General features: G+C 45.8%; 1 protein-coding gene across 1 annotated transcript in view; it reads left to right on the top strand.

Annotated features, from left to right (window-relative positions):
• The window catches only part of scn4aa (sodium channel, voltage-gated, type IV, alpha, a), a 40,696-nt gene extending 24,794 nt beyond the window's left edge, over positions 1-15,902 (top strand). The window contains exons 14-27 of the mRNA XM_062525980.1: positions 633-806; positions 1,333-1,689; positions 7,572-7,961; positions 8,513-8,633; positions 9,056-9,210; positions 9,600-9,773; positions 10,545-10,667; positions 11,046-11,324; positions 11,623-11,676; positions 11,868-12,018; positions 13,076-13,167; positions 13,666-13,936; positions 14,368-15,497; positions 15,636-15,902. Of these exons, the coding sequence (XP_062381964.1) occupies positions 633-806; positions 1,333-1,689; positions 7,572-7,961; positions 8,513-8,633; positions 9,056-9,210; positions 9,600-9,773; positions 10,545-10,667; positions 11,046-11,324; positions 11,623-11,676; positions 11,868-12,018; positions 13,076-13,167; positions 13,666-13,936; positions 14,368-15,497; positions 15,636-15,797 (3,633 nt within the window). The 3' untranslated portion in view covers positions 15,798-15,902. The remainder of the gene's footprint in view (positions 1-632; positions 807-1,332; positions 1,690-7,571; positions 7,962-8,512; positions 8,634-9,055; positions 9,211-9,599; positions 9,774-10,544; positions 10,668-11,045; positions 11,325-11,622; positions 11,677-11,867; positions 12,019-13,075; positions 13,168-13,665; positions 13,937-14,367; positions 15,498-15,635) is intronic.
• The last annotated feature ends 665 nt before the right edge of the window (positions 15,903-16,567 follow it).

The following is a 16,567-nucleotide window of genomic DNA, read 5'->3' as shown; positions in this document are numbered from 1 at the left end:
TTGATATTTGAGTTCAACTTCCAACCCTTCCTGTGTTCCTGAGGCAAGCTGTTAACAAGTGGAAATGTGACTCATGAATAATCCACACGCTAGGAGTTTCCTTAAATAAAAGCTTGCCCTCACTAGACACATTACATAAGTAGATATGTTACAGTAATAACTTACTCTGAAGTCTGAAGAGGTTATTTATTGCCTTGGATTCCCTTTCCCCCTTCTCCTCTTCAGTGCCACCAATGCTTTGTGTTGCACTGTGTGCATGATGTGCTAAATAAATTCAGACTCTTCTCCTCAGTGGTTCCTTTTTGGTGGAATGTGTCTAAAGGCATACTGTATCTGTTCAACATGCACTTAGTTTTGTTTCTTATGCGTTGTGGTTTATATATTTTAGTATTTAGTTATTTTCATTAAGCTATTGATTGAATTGACATTGTTGTTTATTATTGCTATTCTCCTTAATGTAGTATTACCAGCTTTTAAACATTTTTAACATTTTACTAGTATATTGTTGTTATTTGTATGTCCTCTAAATACCTTAACCATGACCATAACCATAACCATGACCATGACCATAACCACAACCACAACCACAACCATAACCATAACCATAACCATAACCATTACCCTTGTTCCAGGTCTTCACTGGTATCTTCACGGCTGAGATGGTCTTCAAGCTGATAGCCATGGATCCCTACTATTACTTCCAGGTGGGCTGGAACATCTTTGACAGCATCATCGTCACCTTCAGTCTGGTGGAGCTGGGCCTGGCCAACGTCCAGGGCCTGTCAGTACTCCGCTCTTTCCGTTTGGTAAGCTCCGATTACGCCGGACAGCACATTTTATAACAATAACAGAACGATAGACAGAACAGAAGAATAGGGTCACTGGGGGTCACTGGGGTCAATGATAAAAAGCCAATCAGAATCAGAGACTTTCCTTATTGTTGGTCAGTGTGGACGCTTGTATGTTATATACATTTAACTGTATTGTTATCATTACTGGTGTGAATGGATCTTAATTGCATCCATTTTGCTTTTGGTGTAGCCCAGCTGTATGTGCCAGGATGTGTTTTAGACATTATTGTACTGTTGATAACCACTACATATTACATTGATTGTAATATTTCCACATAATGGATTTTGTGTTTTGTATAAAACTATAATGTACTGAATACGTATACTATTATGTACTATAAATCATACACTATTTTATGATAAGCATCCATTAAACTGAAGCGTATACTTGTGTTTACTCTGTTTGTCTGTCTGTGTGTTTGTCTGTCTGTCTGTCTGTACGTTTGTTTGTGTGTGTGTATCTCTGTCTGTCTGGAGGCAGATGCGTGTCTTTAAGCTGGCCAAGTCCTGGCCCACGCTCAACATGCTCATCAAGATCATCGGCAACTCGGTGGGCGCCCTCGGCAACCTGACCCTCGTCCTGGCCATCATCGTCTTCATCTTCGCCGTGGTGGGCATGCAGCTGTTCGGCAAGAGCTACAAGGACTGCGTGTGCAAGATCGCCCAGGACTGCGAGCTGCCCCGCTGGCACATGCACGACTTCTTCCACTCCTTCCTCATCGTCTTCCGCATCCTGTGCGGCGAGTGGATCGAGACCATGTGGGACTGCATGGAGGTGGCCGGGGCCAGCATGTGCCTCATCGTCTTCATGATGGTCATGGTCATCGGCAACCTGGTGGTGAGTAGCGCTGACCGTCACACCGACGTGTGCCCTTTTAGTGGGTTTGAATAAGTATTGTGAATGATGCCAATTAGGAATATGATGGCAATTAATGAAAAACAAAGAAAGAAAGAAACATTGGTTATCTTGGAGTGAGAAGCATTTTTGTTATCACCTTTTATTGACTTTCAAAAACATTAGGTGGGAGAGTTAGGAGGTGAAGACAAGAAGCATGTCGCATTTTAGTCTCTTTGAATGTGATACATGATGCTGTCCTGACTTAGGCTGGGTGAACCCTGCCTGAACTTCCGGCGAATTTGGATTTCGCCCGGCAGCTCAGACTGGAAACCTGCACAGCTATCTGCTCTGTTCCCTGCCAGAACCTTTGGCTCCAATCCGAAACTGGCTTATCCAAAAGACGCACCGGATTGTTGGTCTGATTGTTTGAAGGACTATCCAAGCACACGGATTCATTTGAATGATGCCAATTGATCACACTTCTTGTGCAGTAGAAACAAAGCGCAGCCTCCCCATACTAATGTTCAATCTTAAACGATTGAGCTTAGTATGGTGATAGCCAGACTGAATATGAGTGAAAGAAGAGAATTATAGACAGAAGGAAATATATTTCTGTTTTACTTTGACTATTTGGTTTTGATGTGTTGTTGGTTTAGTTGGTGTTTGGACCAGTTCAGCCATCATCTGTTGTTGGCCTTTAACTTAAATGGAAGTGCACCTGTGTCTACTTTCTCATTTAATGCTGTTATGTGAGACTGTGGTCGGCATGGCGAAAAATACCGGAGTGTGTAGTCAATAACTGCTGATGCATGTGTTTTTGTATGTGTGTCTGTGTGTGTGTCTTTCCGGTTTACTGTCTTGTAAACGTCTATATGTACAGGCTATTTTAGAGCAGTGATTGATTATATTGTTGTGTGACAACTCATGTTGCTTTTCATGCAAACCCATGAGGAATATTTGCTGGCGTTGGCCAGTACTACACCTCTCCACTCCCAAGTTCCGTGGAAGTCGGGCTGGTCATTTCCAGAATAATCCTGCTGAAAGACACACAAACAAATCAACAAGCCAACAAACAAGCACAAACAAATATATATAACTTGCTTGGCAAAGGCAAGTTATTTACTCTCCAAATCCCGATATAAATATCCATTTGTGCTGACTGCTGTTATTTCACTCTCGCGTTGCAGCTATAATTCCCCCCCCCACACACACTTCACTCGTTTCAGGCAAACTGATGAGAAAGCGAGTCTCGTAGATACGGATGCTGCCACCTGTTTGCACCTGTCTCGATGTCAGGTATTAAACGGTCTCTGCGACACAAAAACATTACCGGCCAGCTGTTGTCCCCGTTAACTCGCAAATCTCGGTAACTGTTGAGAGGAAGCCTTGCGGATCTAACGCTTAAGCTGGCCCGGGCAAAGTCCAGCCACGCGGGCAAGGCTGCCAGCAGAAAGAGGCAGCCCAGGCTATTGTTAGCACCGGCGGTTCTTAACACGGTTTAAATACGGCAAAGCCTCGTCCACATGCAGGGCAGGCCAGGGGGACCAGAGTGGACAGGCAGCGGTATTAGATGAGATGATGAAGAGAGAGCTAGAAAAATAATACTAATGCATGATTAGGGTGGAGACGGAGAGCAGAAGAGGAGATATCAAAGCAAACATACATTCATGACCCAGTGTTAGTCATACTAGTGCCAAATATGGATTTATACAGTATTATGTAGTTTTTTCCCCCCAATAGGATTATTCTCCCTAGAAATAAAATTAAAAAAATGAGACAAAAAGATGATACATTGTATATATTGAATAAACAAAATACCTTAATACAGACATTCTCAGTATTTTCCACTAGGTACAGTATGAATAAATGAATGAATGAATCTTTTCAGAATTATGTAGTGTTGGTCTAGACTTGACCACCAACTAAAATTGTCACGTGATTTCATCAGATGGACCCTTCAATTAGAATGAGTGATGACACGGAAGATAGGTGATACGCAATTTGTATGTGTGTGTGCAAACCTTGTCTCTGTGTGTGTGTGTGTGTGTGTGTGCGTGTGTGCGTGCCTGCGTGCGTGTGTGCGTGCGTGCGTGCGTGCGTGCGTGCGTGCGTGCGTGCGTGCGTCTGTGGTTTTGTGGTTATGGAAACAGTGCAGTGGAGACAGGAGGTGCAGATGGAGCTGTTAGCAGCTGCTGGCATAATCACCATATTTACAGCACTGTGGGAATGAGCTTCCTGTGTGTGTGTCTGTGTGTTTGTGTGTGTGTGCGTGTGTGCGTGTGTGTGTGTGTGTGTGTGTGTGCGTGTGTGTGTGTGTGCTTCCTGTGTCTGGGGTTAAACATAGAATGAAAAGGAAATGGATCATGTGCAGGCTAACAAAAGCATTGCCACCTTACACTGAGCCAAGACCAACATCATCTATCTTTGTGTGTGTGTTTAAGGAGTGACGTGTGAGAGTGTGTATTCTTGCGTATCTAATTGAAATTAAAATTGAAATGCAGGTGTGGAAGTGTAGTATCTGTATGTGTATGTGCACACACACACACACATATGCACACGTGCACACACACTTGCACACGTCACGCACACAGACACATGTGTGTATGTAAAGTATGTGTATTCAATAGTGTGTGTGTGTGTGTGTGTGTGTGTGTGTGTGTGTGTGTGTGTGTGTGTGTGTGTACGTGTGTACCTGAGTATGTATTTGATCCTCTCACCTCTCCCACCCACAGCGCCCCCTGTCTGCAACACGAGCAGTTGCAGTCGGCTGCTGCCTGGCCTGCTTGTCTATTTAAGTCATATGACTTGCGGCGGCCAACAGTGGTTCTGACCTTGGCTACGTGCTAAGACCCGTCTCAAGTGAGCGAGCTGGCACCCGTGGAACAAACACAGACAGCTGAGAAGCAGCTTAGGCCCTGCGCAGGGGTGATACTTAAGAAACACACACACACACACACACACACACACACACTTGTCCTGAGTCTCCCTCACCCCACCCTCATCTCATAAGCTGAGCATCATACACTTGCAAACATCACATCAGCAGAATCCTCAGACTAACCATGCTACTCAGAGACCCCCCCTACTACCCACACACCCACCCACCCACACACACACACACACACACACACACATACACCCCCCCATGGCAACATGGTAACATAAAGCTGTGCATCATACACGCACACAAACATGCATCAGCGGAATCTGTTAATTTACTGGTTATTGACCCTGCTCTGAGCCCCTGTCTCTGCATAGCTGACATACACACACACACACACACACACACACATGCACGCGCACACGGAAACACACACACATGCGCACACACACACACACACACATGTACAAACTCTGATTCACTGGTTATTGATCCTGCTTTAAGTGCCCTTGCATAGCTCACGTCTTTTCTGCCTACGCTAGCAGGGCAAGTTGCTAACAACACACTACACCAGATGAAACTACTAACACCCCCCACACACACACACGCACATACAGAACTGTACAGGTATTCAAGCTATACAGCAGTACAGTCTTGCAGGCACAGGTTCTCCTTTAAGGCAGATACCTTAATGTTGACTTCATTGACAGATCAGATGAACAGAACAGAGCAGATGTTGTTTCTCACTAGATCAGTAGGCATGCTTCCATCGGTGACAAACCCAGCATGTTTTGCATTCCCTCATTTGGATCATGGTATATGATCAGAGGGCAGAGAAATAAATCTGTCTGGCCCACTGTGTACTTCTGTACTTCGTTGAAGGAGTACACAGTCAAGCCAAGCTTTCATAGTACAACTTTGCCAACAACATTGCAATGGAGGATGATATGTTGTGTTGGTAGGGCTCCTGAGGAGTTGTATAGGGCTGGGGGGGGGGGGGGGGGGGGGGTTGTGGGTGTGTGGTGGGGCTAGTGATACACAGAGTTGGTAGGGCTTCTGAGGAGCCTGCTTAGGGGTGTGTGATATGTGGGGTTGTTGGTAGGGGTCCGGGGCAGCAGCTTAAGAGCTGGAGGGTTGTGAGGCATTGCTGGTGCTGGTGCTGGTTGGAACAGTGGACAGCAGCACTTCTGGCTCTAATTGATTGGGGGTGCTGGGGGGTGTTGGGGGGGGTAATCAAATTACTCATCATAGTGGGCCTTCACACCCCGCATGTCTGCACAGATCTCATGTGACTCGTGGGCTTGGTCACATACTGTCGATGTGTTGGACTGGACTGTCGCTATGTGCCTCTGGCAGATAGATGATTCTGATGATTCTATTCGGGATATCGCTCTACTACCACCTTACTTACAAACATACAAACATAAATCAAACATGCAAACGTAAATCATACCGACGTGGCATGATTGTATGCCAACCATTTGCACAAAACCGGCTCTGACCAGATGGCAAAACCTAAACATACAGACCAACATGCTGTCTCCTTTGGCCCATGTTATCACTGATGTCCTCGAGCTACAGGGCAACATGACCCTCTTGGTGTAAACAGGCACAGGTCTAGGCCCCTTAGAGTCTACATCATATCATACTACCTTGCTGTTATATCATGTTATATCATTCCACCTTGCTGATGTTATGTGGAGATATGTCCTGCCTCCTTGACAACTAAAAAAAGATGAAGTCATTTCATCCCCTCTCAGTGAGTTGCCATTGCTCAGGGAAGATGATAACAGATTGATTTTCTGCTGTGATACAGTATGTTTTTGCCCTGTTGTGATACCATATGTCTCTTTCTTGCTGCCCTCTCCCTCTTTCCATCTATTTTCCTCTCTGGTCTTCTCCTCTTGGACACATTTTTTCTCTGTTTCTCAATGTTTTCTTCAGTGCAGTTCGGTTCAGTTTGGTTCAAACTTTATCAGCTATTGGCATGTCAAAAGCCAAAAGCAATTTGTTTATTTTAAAAAAACATATACGGTACCTACACATACCTAGCTGTATCTCCCCCTTTCTCTCTTGCACCCCCCCACCCCCCCAAAGTGAGCCTCTCACTGATTCACAGCTTGACCGGCGGCGGAATGATCCGGTCCGGTCCCAGCGGGCCCCGTGTAACCATGATCTGGCTCTGGAGAGTGGAAATAGGACCGGCGAGTGGGACCTGCTGGGGTTTAGGTCCTAAAGATAGCCTTGCTCTGCTCTGCTCTGCTCCACCCCGCAAGACAACATAATATTTATTAATGCCTCGTCACCGCGCCACTCACACACACACACACACACACACACATACACACACACATGATATGTGAGATGTCAAAACGCCAGACGCGTCGTTTTACGAGTGAAAAAGATTCCGTTTTATGGCTGCTGCAGTCTCAGTGACATCAGAGAACTTACTGAACATTTTCTTTTCAGGCAAAGCAGACTGTGACGTGACATGCAGAGGTCATAGACATGGGGTCATATCAAAAAAGAGGATTGTGGGAATTGTATGGTTTACACAAGATACGTCAATGCAATCCCATTTCTTTCTCTCTCATTGTCTGGCCTGATGATGGGATCTAGGAAAACTCATCACATGGTGCAATAATGATCCTTTATTTCTGTTCCATTTCAATCCTCTCTAGTGAAATTTCACCAACTTAAGGTTCTGATACCATCCTAGCAATATTGTGGTTACCGTCCCCTAGCAACAACCACCCTTGCAAAATCCCTCATGTTGCTATAGGATGGTCTCACTCATAAGTTGGTGAAATTTCACCCTCTGGCTTTTCCCAGATCAAATGATCAAATCATATGAAACATTTAACTCACATACTGTAGTTATTCTCCCACAGGTGTTCACTCTCTTCCTTGATATTTTAATGTGCAAAACCACGTCTTTTTCTCTCTCTCTCTCTCTCTCTCTTTCTCTCTCTCTCTCTCTGTCTCTCTCTCTCTCTCTCAGGTGTTGAATCTGTTTCTTGCCTTGCTGCTGAGCTCTTTCAGCGGGGACAACCTGTCGGCAGGTGAGGATGAAGGCGAGAACAACCTCCAGATCGCCATCGGCCGCATCACGCGCGGAGTGGACTGGCTGAAGGCCCACGTGGCCGGCCTGGTCTTGCGCGCCCTGGGCAAGAAGCCTCCCGCCGAGGACGAAGCGGGTGACGGGGACGCCGGAGACGGCCTGGACAAGGACGGCCTTCCCATGAATCACCTGGACAAGATAGGGGACGGGATGCCCAACAACCTGACGCTCAAGGTGCCCATCGCCAAGGCCGAGACAGACGTGGAGGACGATGAGAGTGACGAGTCGGACGAGGATGACGATGATGACGAAGAGAAGAAAGCCAAGGAGGTACTGCAGCTGTTTCCTGGTTTTCAGCAGCCTCTGTCTGAACTGGTTCTGAATAGAATTAGACCCCACTCTCTCAAAAACATCCTTTACTTTTATTTCTCCTCCTCTCCTTATTTCTCACTATTTTTCTCTTTTTTCATCTTTGTATCTCATCTTCATGTTAATCCTCACAAATTGTCAAACTGCTAACTTTCCTCTACTATATGTTGCTTTTCCATTCTTTTGCTTCCTCTATACTGTATCTTTGCTCTATTTGAATGCAAGTGTCAAGATGACAAGTGTCGAGGTGTGACAGCTGACAAGGGAACAGACGTTGTTGCGTACTCTGAATGGTTATCAAGTTGATACGTTCTAGATATTCTGAATTGTTTTGTTGTTGTTTTTCACCATCTCGTCGTTGTGTTAACGTCTTAACACAAATCGTACTGCCTTGTCTCCTTCAATTATGTCGGTTGAATTCAAATCCGTTCTGGTCAGTTCAGAAGGGCTGTCATGGCCCGGCTTGGCCAGGCCTGGTTGTGTGTTGGTAATGACCGCTGCCCCTGTCCCAGTTGGCAGATGACGGCTCGTCAGTGTGCAGCACTGTGGACTACAGGCCGCCAGAACCTGAACCAGAGGTGGAGGAGGAATCCGAGCCGGAACCAGAGGATCCAGAGGCCTGCTTCACTGATGGTGGGTCTCCTTCCTCTGCTCCTCTCACTTCTGTTCTTTTCTCTTCTCCTTTCTCCTCTACACTGATCTGGTGATGATAAGACACTGATCTAACCGGTCTTTGGTATTACGCTGCCTTCAAGGCACTACTCCCCTCAGTTTAGGGGTAGGATGAGGGTTGAGGGGGTTAAGGTTAGGAATAGGGTAAAGGTAGTGCCTTTTAGGCTGTGCTGCCTGGAAGGTGCCGTTGGGGGCAAAAAACACCATTGAGCGATCTAACCCTGATCTGGCCCCCATGTGACTCCTATATGATATGACTCCTATATGACCTTGACAGGATCCTGATCTGATGTGATTCAGGTCCAACAGGTCCTCTCTCCAAGGTCCTTTGTCCTCTCTAGACGGCATGCCCACATATCCTCTCTCTCTTCTCTCCTCTTCAGAGTGTATTCGCCGCTTCCCATGTCTGGATTTTGACGTCTCGGAGGGTAGGGGAAAGCAGTGGTGGAACCTGCGCCGGGCTTGTTTCACCATCGTGGAGCACGACTACTTTGAGACCTTCATCGTCTTCATGATCCTCCTCAGCAGTGGCGCTCTGGTGCGTGCTCCGAAAAAAAGCCCTCTGTGCAAACGTAAACAAACATTAGACATTAATAATGCTCCATATTACTCTATCACAAAGTACAACCCCAACTCTCACATATGAATTCAAACTTCATGTAGTTCAGATGAATAAAAATCATTAATATTTCAATCAGCTCTTGAAACCAACAACAAATCGGGTGACCCATCGGGAGCTACCAGTATAGTAACCCAGTATCGGGAGCTTCCAGTATATTAACCCTGAGCAAGGCACTTAACTCCAAATTGCTCGACTATCCCAATTGAAAGTTCACTATAGTAAGTTGGTCTGAATAGCAGCATCGGCTAAATGGCGAAATGAGATTTAAGATGCGTCCTCATCATCTTATGCTTTCTCTCCTCCAGGCGTTTGAGGACATTTACATTGAGCGCCGGCGAACGATTAAGATCATTCTGGAGTTCGCAGACAAAGTCTTCACTTACATCTTCATAGTGGAGATGCTGCTCAAGTGGGTGGCGTACGGTTTCAAGACCTACTTCACCAACGCCTGGTGCTGGCTGGACTTCCTCATTGTCGACGTGAGTACAGGCATCGCGGGCCACATAACCAGATGCCTCTGTTTTTATTGTGGAGTTGTTTTAAATTGAAATGTACAGCAGTATGCACATGAACACAGATGTGAAGCAAGCGCTTACCTTTTTTCGTTTTCTCAAATGCCTCCGTCAAGGACTGCAAGTGAGTGCATGAAAGCTATTTGTCATATAAGCTTCAAAGATATGTATCAATAATGAATTACTTAATGAATTTGTTTATATGAATTATTAATCATAATTCATATACTTATATACATAATGTTATCAGTTATGTCATCAGCTATTTGTTAGACATCATTAGATTGGTAATTAATCACTGTCTTGTCAGCGTGCTATTCAGTAGTAAATACACTGTAATTACATAGCTTTATTAGCAGGGTTTCAGGTGCTGTGTGAAAGGGGGAATACAGTAATTTTCCACATTTTTTTACATTTATTGAATGTAGATGTATATACTGTACACAGATCAAATATAAGTACATATACTCTTTTGATCTGTGCTCAACCACTCCCCCCACCCACATTAGTCCTACTGGTCGGGGATCGAACCTGCAACCCTCCGGTTACTAGCTCGAAGCTTCAAAGAAGTAGGTGTACAGTATCTCTGCAGGGATTGTTGTCAAAGAGGCTAAAGCTGCAGTACCTTACAGTTACAGTTACCGCTAGTGTGTCTGTGTGTGTGTGTGTGTGTGTGTGTGTGTGTGTGTTGTGCCAGCGTGTCCTCTAAGCTTTGCTATGTGTTTTCCTCTCTTCTAGGTGTCTCTGGTCAGTCTCACTGCTAACCTGATGGGCTACTCTGAGCTGGGAGCGATCAAATCACTCCGTACACTCAGGGCGTTGAGACCCCTCCGAGCGCTCTCCCGGTTTGAGGGAATGAGGGTACGCAAACATCAGGGATATATTCATATAGTCGTCTAGCTTTATTGATGTCATTATGGCTGTCAGGATGGATCAAGTCATATTGTCTGTATTATGTCTATATATGTCTATTTTAAGTGGGTTAGACCAGCCTATAGCTCCCTTTTGTTGTAGTAGTTGTTGTTTTTTTAGGCTACTAGTATGGGTTTCAATGTATTTGATTTTACTATAACTATAAACTATAACTATAACTGTAATATAGACTTTTTGCAATTCTAAATTTGTTAGTTGCTTTGGATAAAAGAGTCGACCAAGCAACCATAGCCACCATAGCCATTTCCATAACTAGGTGTAAACTCCTTGTTGACCTCCGACCCCTTGGCATTTCCATGGTGACAGGTGGTGGTTAACGCGCTGGTGGGTGCCATCCCGTCCATCTTCAATGTGCTGCTTGTCTGCCTCATCTTCTGGCTCATCTTCAGTATCATGGGCGTCAACCTATTTGCCGGAAAGTTCTACAAGTGCATCAATACCACCACCGACGAGATGTTCCCCATTGACGTGGTCAACAACCATAGCGACTGCATAGCTCTCATGCACACCAACGAGGCGCGATGGGTCAATGTCAAGGTCAACTACGACAACGTGGGCCTCGGCTACCTCTCCCTGCTGCAAGTGGTGAGCTGCTGGTCAACCAAATCTGACCATGAATTTGAGTAGTATCATTTGTGAAATCATGCACTGTACTGTATACTCAGGCAAGGCCAGGCAACTACTTGATTAAAAAAAAATCATATAAATAATGAAGAAATGAAAAATGATAAATGTTCATGCATCTTATTGCCATTTTTTTTATATAAAATAAGGATATCTGTTTCTGCTGGAAGTGGTGAGCAACTGACTGTGTTGAATGTTTACAAAATATTCCTTTGTATCAAATAAATATAAGCTTTATGATATATTTCTCCTCTCTAAGGCAACATTCAAGGGCTGGATGGACATCATGTATGCAGCAGTGGATTCTCGAGAGGTAGTGCTACCAATACAAATGGCTCCAATCAGTACTTTGATCTTACAGTCAAAGTTAATGTATGCAGTTGATAAAAAGATTATATGGCTATACACATACTCACACGCAGAAAGAGAGACAGTCGAACACACAGTCAGGTCTTGTCAGTAGTAGCCATATGTGACGTTCCTTCTTCCGTTTCTCTTGTCCAGCCAGAGGAGCAGCCATCGTATGAGATCAACCTGTACATGTATCTGTACTTCGTCATCTTCATCATCTTCGGCTCCTTCTTCACCCTCAACCTCTTCATCGGCGTCATCATCGACAACTTCAACCAGCAGAAGTCAAAGATAAGCACCAAATCACTACACGCACATGCACACACTTGCACATACACACACATACAGTACACACACACACACACACACACACACACACACACTGCACATTTAAGTACGGGATAATGGACGACACGCCGTGCGGTTATTCAAAGTTAATGCACGTTCTAGACGGTGATACGGCCCGACGCGAAGCGGAGGGACGTTCCGTCTAGAAAAGTGCATTAACTTTGAATAACCGCACGGCGTGAAGTCCATTATCCCGCTTATTCCACTGTTGCCACTTGCGTTGAGTTCGTTTCCGATGCTAATTTAAATGTTTTAATCGCTAGAACTGTATTGTTTGTAGAACTACTTTTCCCAGACACATTTCAACTCATTTCTCAAACTGCGGTTACTAGTTCTAAATGGATGGTTGCTATGGCCAAAAGCCAGTCGTTAGTTCTAATCTCCCGTTGTCAAGCTGGCATATCCCAGGATTCTGATGAACGTTAACTTTGAAAGATTGCTATTTTTTTTAGCCTACTGCCACCTAACTAGCTAAATGACACCTCTGTCATATGCTAAACGTTACTATGATCTGAACGTCTGTATTTTACAGCTTGTATGTAACGTGACAGTGCATTTAAACTTCACAACAAGTTTGGCGAATTAATATTCAAGTGTGATACGGTCAAAAACAATGGAACTACTTCATAGCCGTGCGTATATCTAAAGTTAATGCACACCCTTATAGAACGCAGGACAATGGGGAACTCAACCGAGCAGTGGAATAAATGGGTATACTATAACTGCAGTAGACAAAGAACAGATGTCAAATTTCACATTTAGTGCATCTTGTTTTTTTAGAACCGGAATGTTGTTTACAGCAACACCTTAAACAGCAAATAAACATACAAATATAAATTCATGTTTTATTGTTATCGACTGTTAAGTTATCGACTTTTGATACAAACACTTTGGAATTTTATACTGCAGCTTTAATTATATCTTTTTTTGTCAGCTGTGAATTCCAAAAGGTCAAAGTATTATTGACGGAAAAGAATGATTAGTCTTGTTTCTCCTACTGTACTTTGGAGGTGCGGTCTTCATGACAGAGGAGCAGAAGAAGTACCATGAGGCCATGAAAAAACTGGGCTCGAAGAAACCAGTCAAGCCCATCCCTAGACCGAATGTGAGTTACACTTCTATTTTCAATTCTCAAATATCCAGCAAGCACACACTTGGAAAAAGTAACCGCCAAACAAATCGTCTGTACTTAACAAGTGAAATGACTTCACTTGTGCTAGTCCAGCTCCTTAACCACTATGCTACCACCGCCCCTAGACTAGCATGCAATAGCCTGAAAAGTTGTGGGTTCAATTCCCTGCTTCCACCGTTGTGCCCTTGAGCAAGGTACTTAACCCAACCAGTTGTTCTGGGAGAATGGCCATACTGTAGGTAATATAATTCACATATGTAAGTCACTAAAAAATAAGTCACTGTAAGTCACTAAAAGTGTCTGTTAAATGAATAAATGTAATGTAATATAATGGTAACATCTATGTCAAGTGTGAACTTTATTGTGCTGTGTTAGTGAAGTTTATAGTGAACTGAATGGAATAGATGTAAGTACATGACTCAAAGAGGGGCCACTGACTCTCCACTCTCTGCCATCTTCCTTGTCATCCAGAATATTATCCTGGGCGCAATATACGACTTCATCTCCCAGCAGGCCTTCGACATCTTCATCATGATCCTCATCTGCCTCAACATGGTGACCATGATGGTCGAGACAGACGACCAGAGTGTAGAGAAGGAGGACGTTCTCTACAAGATCAATCTGTCTTTCATCGTAGTCTTTACTGGCGAGTGCCTGCTCAAGATGTTCGCCCTCAGACAGTACTTCTTCACCGTTGGCTGGAATGTCTTTGACTTCGTTGTTGTGATCCTCTCCATCGCTGGTATGTGTGTTATTTCGTTCTGGGCTATTTCGGCAGGGCAGAATGCTTTTACCCAAGAATACTTTTACGTGCATTCCAGTAATATATCTCAGTAAAATTATTAGAGTATTTGAGCAACACTTTAATAAGGCCATTTGTTCAGGTTTCAAAAAACACAGTGCTTATTTTCAGTCAACAGTCAAGTCATTTTGTTTTTTAAATGAAAATACATAAAAAAAAATGTCCTTTCACACCCTTAGCGTACAGTATCTTACTCAAGCTTGTTTTCATAACACACTTAAAAACAGTGCACTATTGTGCAAGTCTTGTTATATTTTTCTTTATAAATATATTTGAGTGAAATATACTGTGCACTGTATATTATCAAGAAGAGGCTGTCATACTCCTACAATGTATGTTTTTGCTGACGCTGGTGTGTTCTGTGAATTTAGGTCTTGCGCTGTCAGACATCATTGAGAAATACTTTGTGTCGCCCACCCTGTTCCGTGTCATCCGATTGGCCAGAATCGGGCGTGTGCTTCGCCTGATCCGCGGTGCCAAGGGCATCAGGACACTGCTGTTTGCTCTGATGATGTCACTTCCTGCGCTCTTCAACATCGGCCTGCTGCTCTTCCTCATCATATTCATCTTCTCCATCTTCGGCATGTCCAACTTCGCCTACGTGAAGAAGCAGGCCGGCATCGACGACATGTTCAGCTTCGAGACGTTCGGCAGCAGCCTCGTCTGCCTCTTCGAGATCACCACCTCGGCCGGCTGGGACGGTCTGCTGCTGCCCATCCTGAACAGCGGGCCGCCGGACTGCGACCCCGACATCGAGAACCCGGGCTCGGACGTGCGGGGCAACTGCGGAAACCCGGGCATGGGCATCATGTTCTTCTGCAGCTACATCATCATGTCCTTCCTGGTGGTGGTCAACATGTACATCGCCATCATCCTGGAGAACTTCAACACGGCCCAGGAGGAGAGCGGCGACGCGCTCTGTGAGGACGACTTCGAGATGTTCTACGAGACGTGGGAGAAGTTCGACCCGGAGGCCACGCAGTTCCTCCCCTACGAGCGCATCTCCGAGTTCTGCCACGCGCTCCTCCCGCCCTTCCGCATCCCCAAGCCCAACCGCCTCCAGCTCATCGCCATGGACCTGCCCATCTGCATCGGCGACAAGATCCACTGCCTGGACATCCTGCTGGCGCTCACGCAGGAGGTCCTTGGCGACACCATCGAGATGGCGGCCATGCGCGAGAGCATCCAGCTCAAGTTCGTCATGAACAACCCCACGTCGGCGTCGTTCGAGCCCATCACCACCACCGTGCGGCGCAAGCAGGAGGCGGAGGCGGCCGTGACGCTGCAGCGCGCCTACCGGGCGCACCTGTTCCGCCGCGGCGCCCGCCACGCCGCGTACCTGCACCGGCACAGGGGCCAGGTGCGGCCGGCGCGGGACGACGACCCGCCGTCCGAGACGGAGGGGCTCGTCGCGCGCAAGATGAACGCCCTGTACGGCAGCAACCCCGAACTGGCCCTGGCGCTGGAGATGAAGGCCAGACCCACGCCGGCCGACGCCCCCGTCCAGACCGCCACCGCCCTCGCCACCACCGCCGCCGTCGTCAACCCCCACCCGTCGGAGCCCCCTGTAGGTCACCAGCAGTCGGCAGCGTCGCTACAGCCCCCCGCCTCCTCGGCGAGGCTACAACCGCACCTCCAGTCCCAGCCCCACGCCACCTACCCCCGGCCGCCCGTTGGACACCACCTGGTGGTGCCCGTGGAGGTGACCAGCGAGGTGGTGCTCCATGCGGCGCCCCAGGAGATGCCTCCCCGGCCCCTCTCCCGCGAAGAGGTGGCGGCACTCAAAGAGTCGGACGTATGACCGGACGGGGCGCCCATGTTGGCATTTGTGGCAGAGTCACTCTTCGAGATTATGGGGCGGCAACCCTCGGCCTGAAAATGAGCGAGAGGGTACATTTGGTGGTGGGAGAGAGGGAGGGGCACTTCACTCACACATACACACACACACACACACACACACACACACACACACATACATACATACACATACTGTACATACACACATACAAACAAACACACAAACACACACACACACACACACGTACCCTACCAGCACTTAACAGCACTTAACGAGATGGGATCGCACAAAATCCGTAGAGAGTGGGCTACAGGTGTGTGGGTAAGGAAGGTTTGCTTGCTTTCTTTTTTTTATTCAGAAAATTTGAGTCTTTATTTGTCGTCATTTGTCTCCCCAATCAAAATGTGCACAAGCGAATGTTAATATCTAAACACGTTTCACTTCAACGTTTTCCCAAATGTGAATAGTACACTTCTTCAAAATGTCCGCCGCAAACATTCTGCTCTCAGCCCAAGTAAAACACTGATTTGTCAACATTCCATTTATTCATTCATATATTTGTTTCTTTGTTTGTTTATTCAGTCGTATGCTATATTTGACACGTTCTCACATACTCTCATACTCTCATATACAGTCACTGATAAAAATATTGTCACCCCTTTAGAAATGTTTGGTTTTTGACCAAAATACAACACACACTTTTAGAGTTTTTTGAGACAAACAAACAAACCAGGACCATTTCAATAGCTCAACACAACCGAAACAACAATTGA

The sequence above is a fragment of the Sardina pilchardus genome, chromosome 22 (assembly GCF_963854185.1).
Source record: "Sardina pilchardus chromosome 22, fSarPil1.1, whole genome shotgun sequence".
NCBI classification, from domain to species: domain Eukaryota; kingdom Metazoa; phylum Chordata; class Actinopteri; order Clupeiformes; family Clupeidae; genus Sardina; species Sardina pilchardus.
This window is presented reverse-complemented; position numbering and strand designations above follow the sequence as displayed.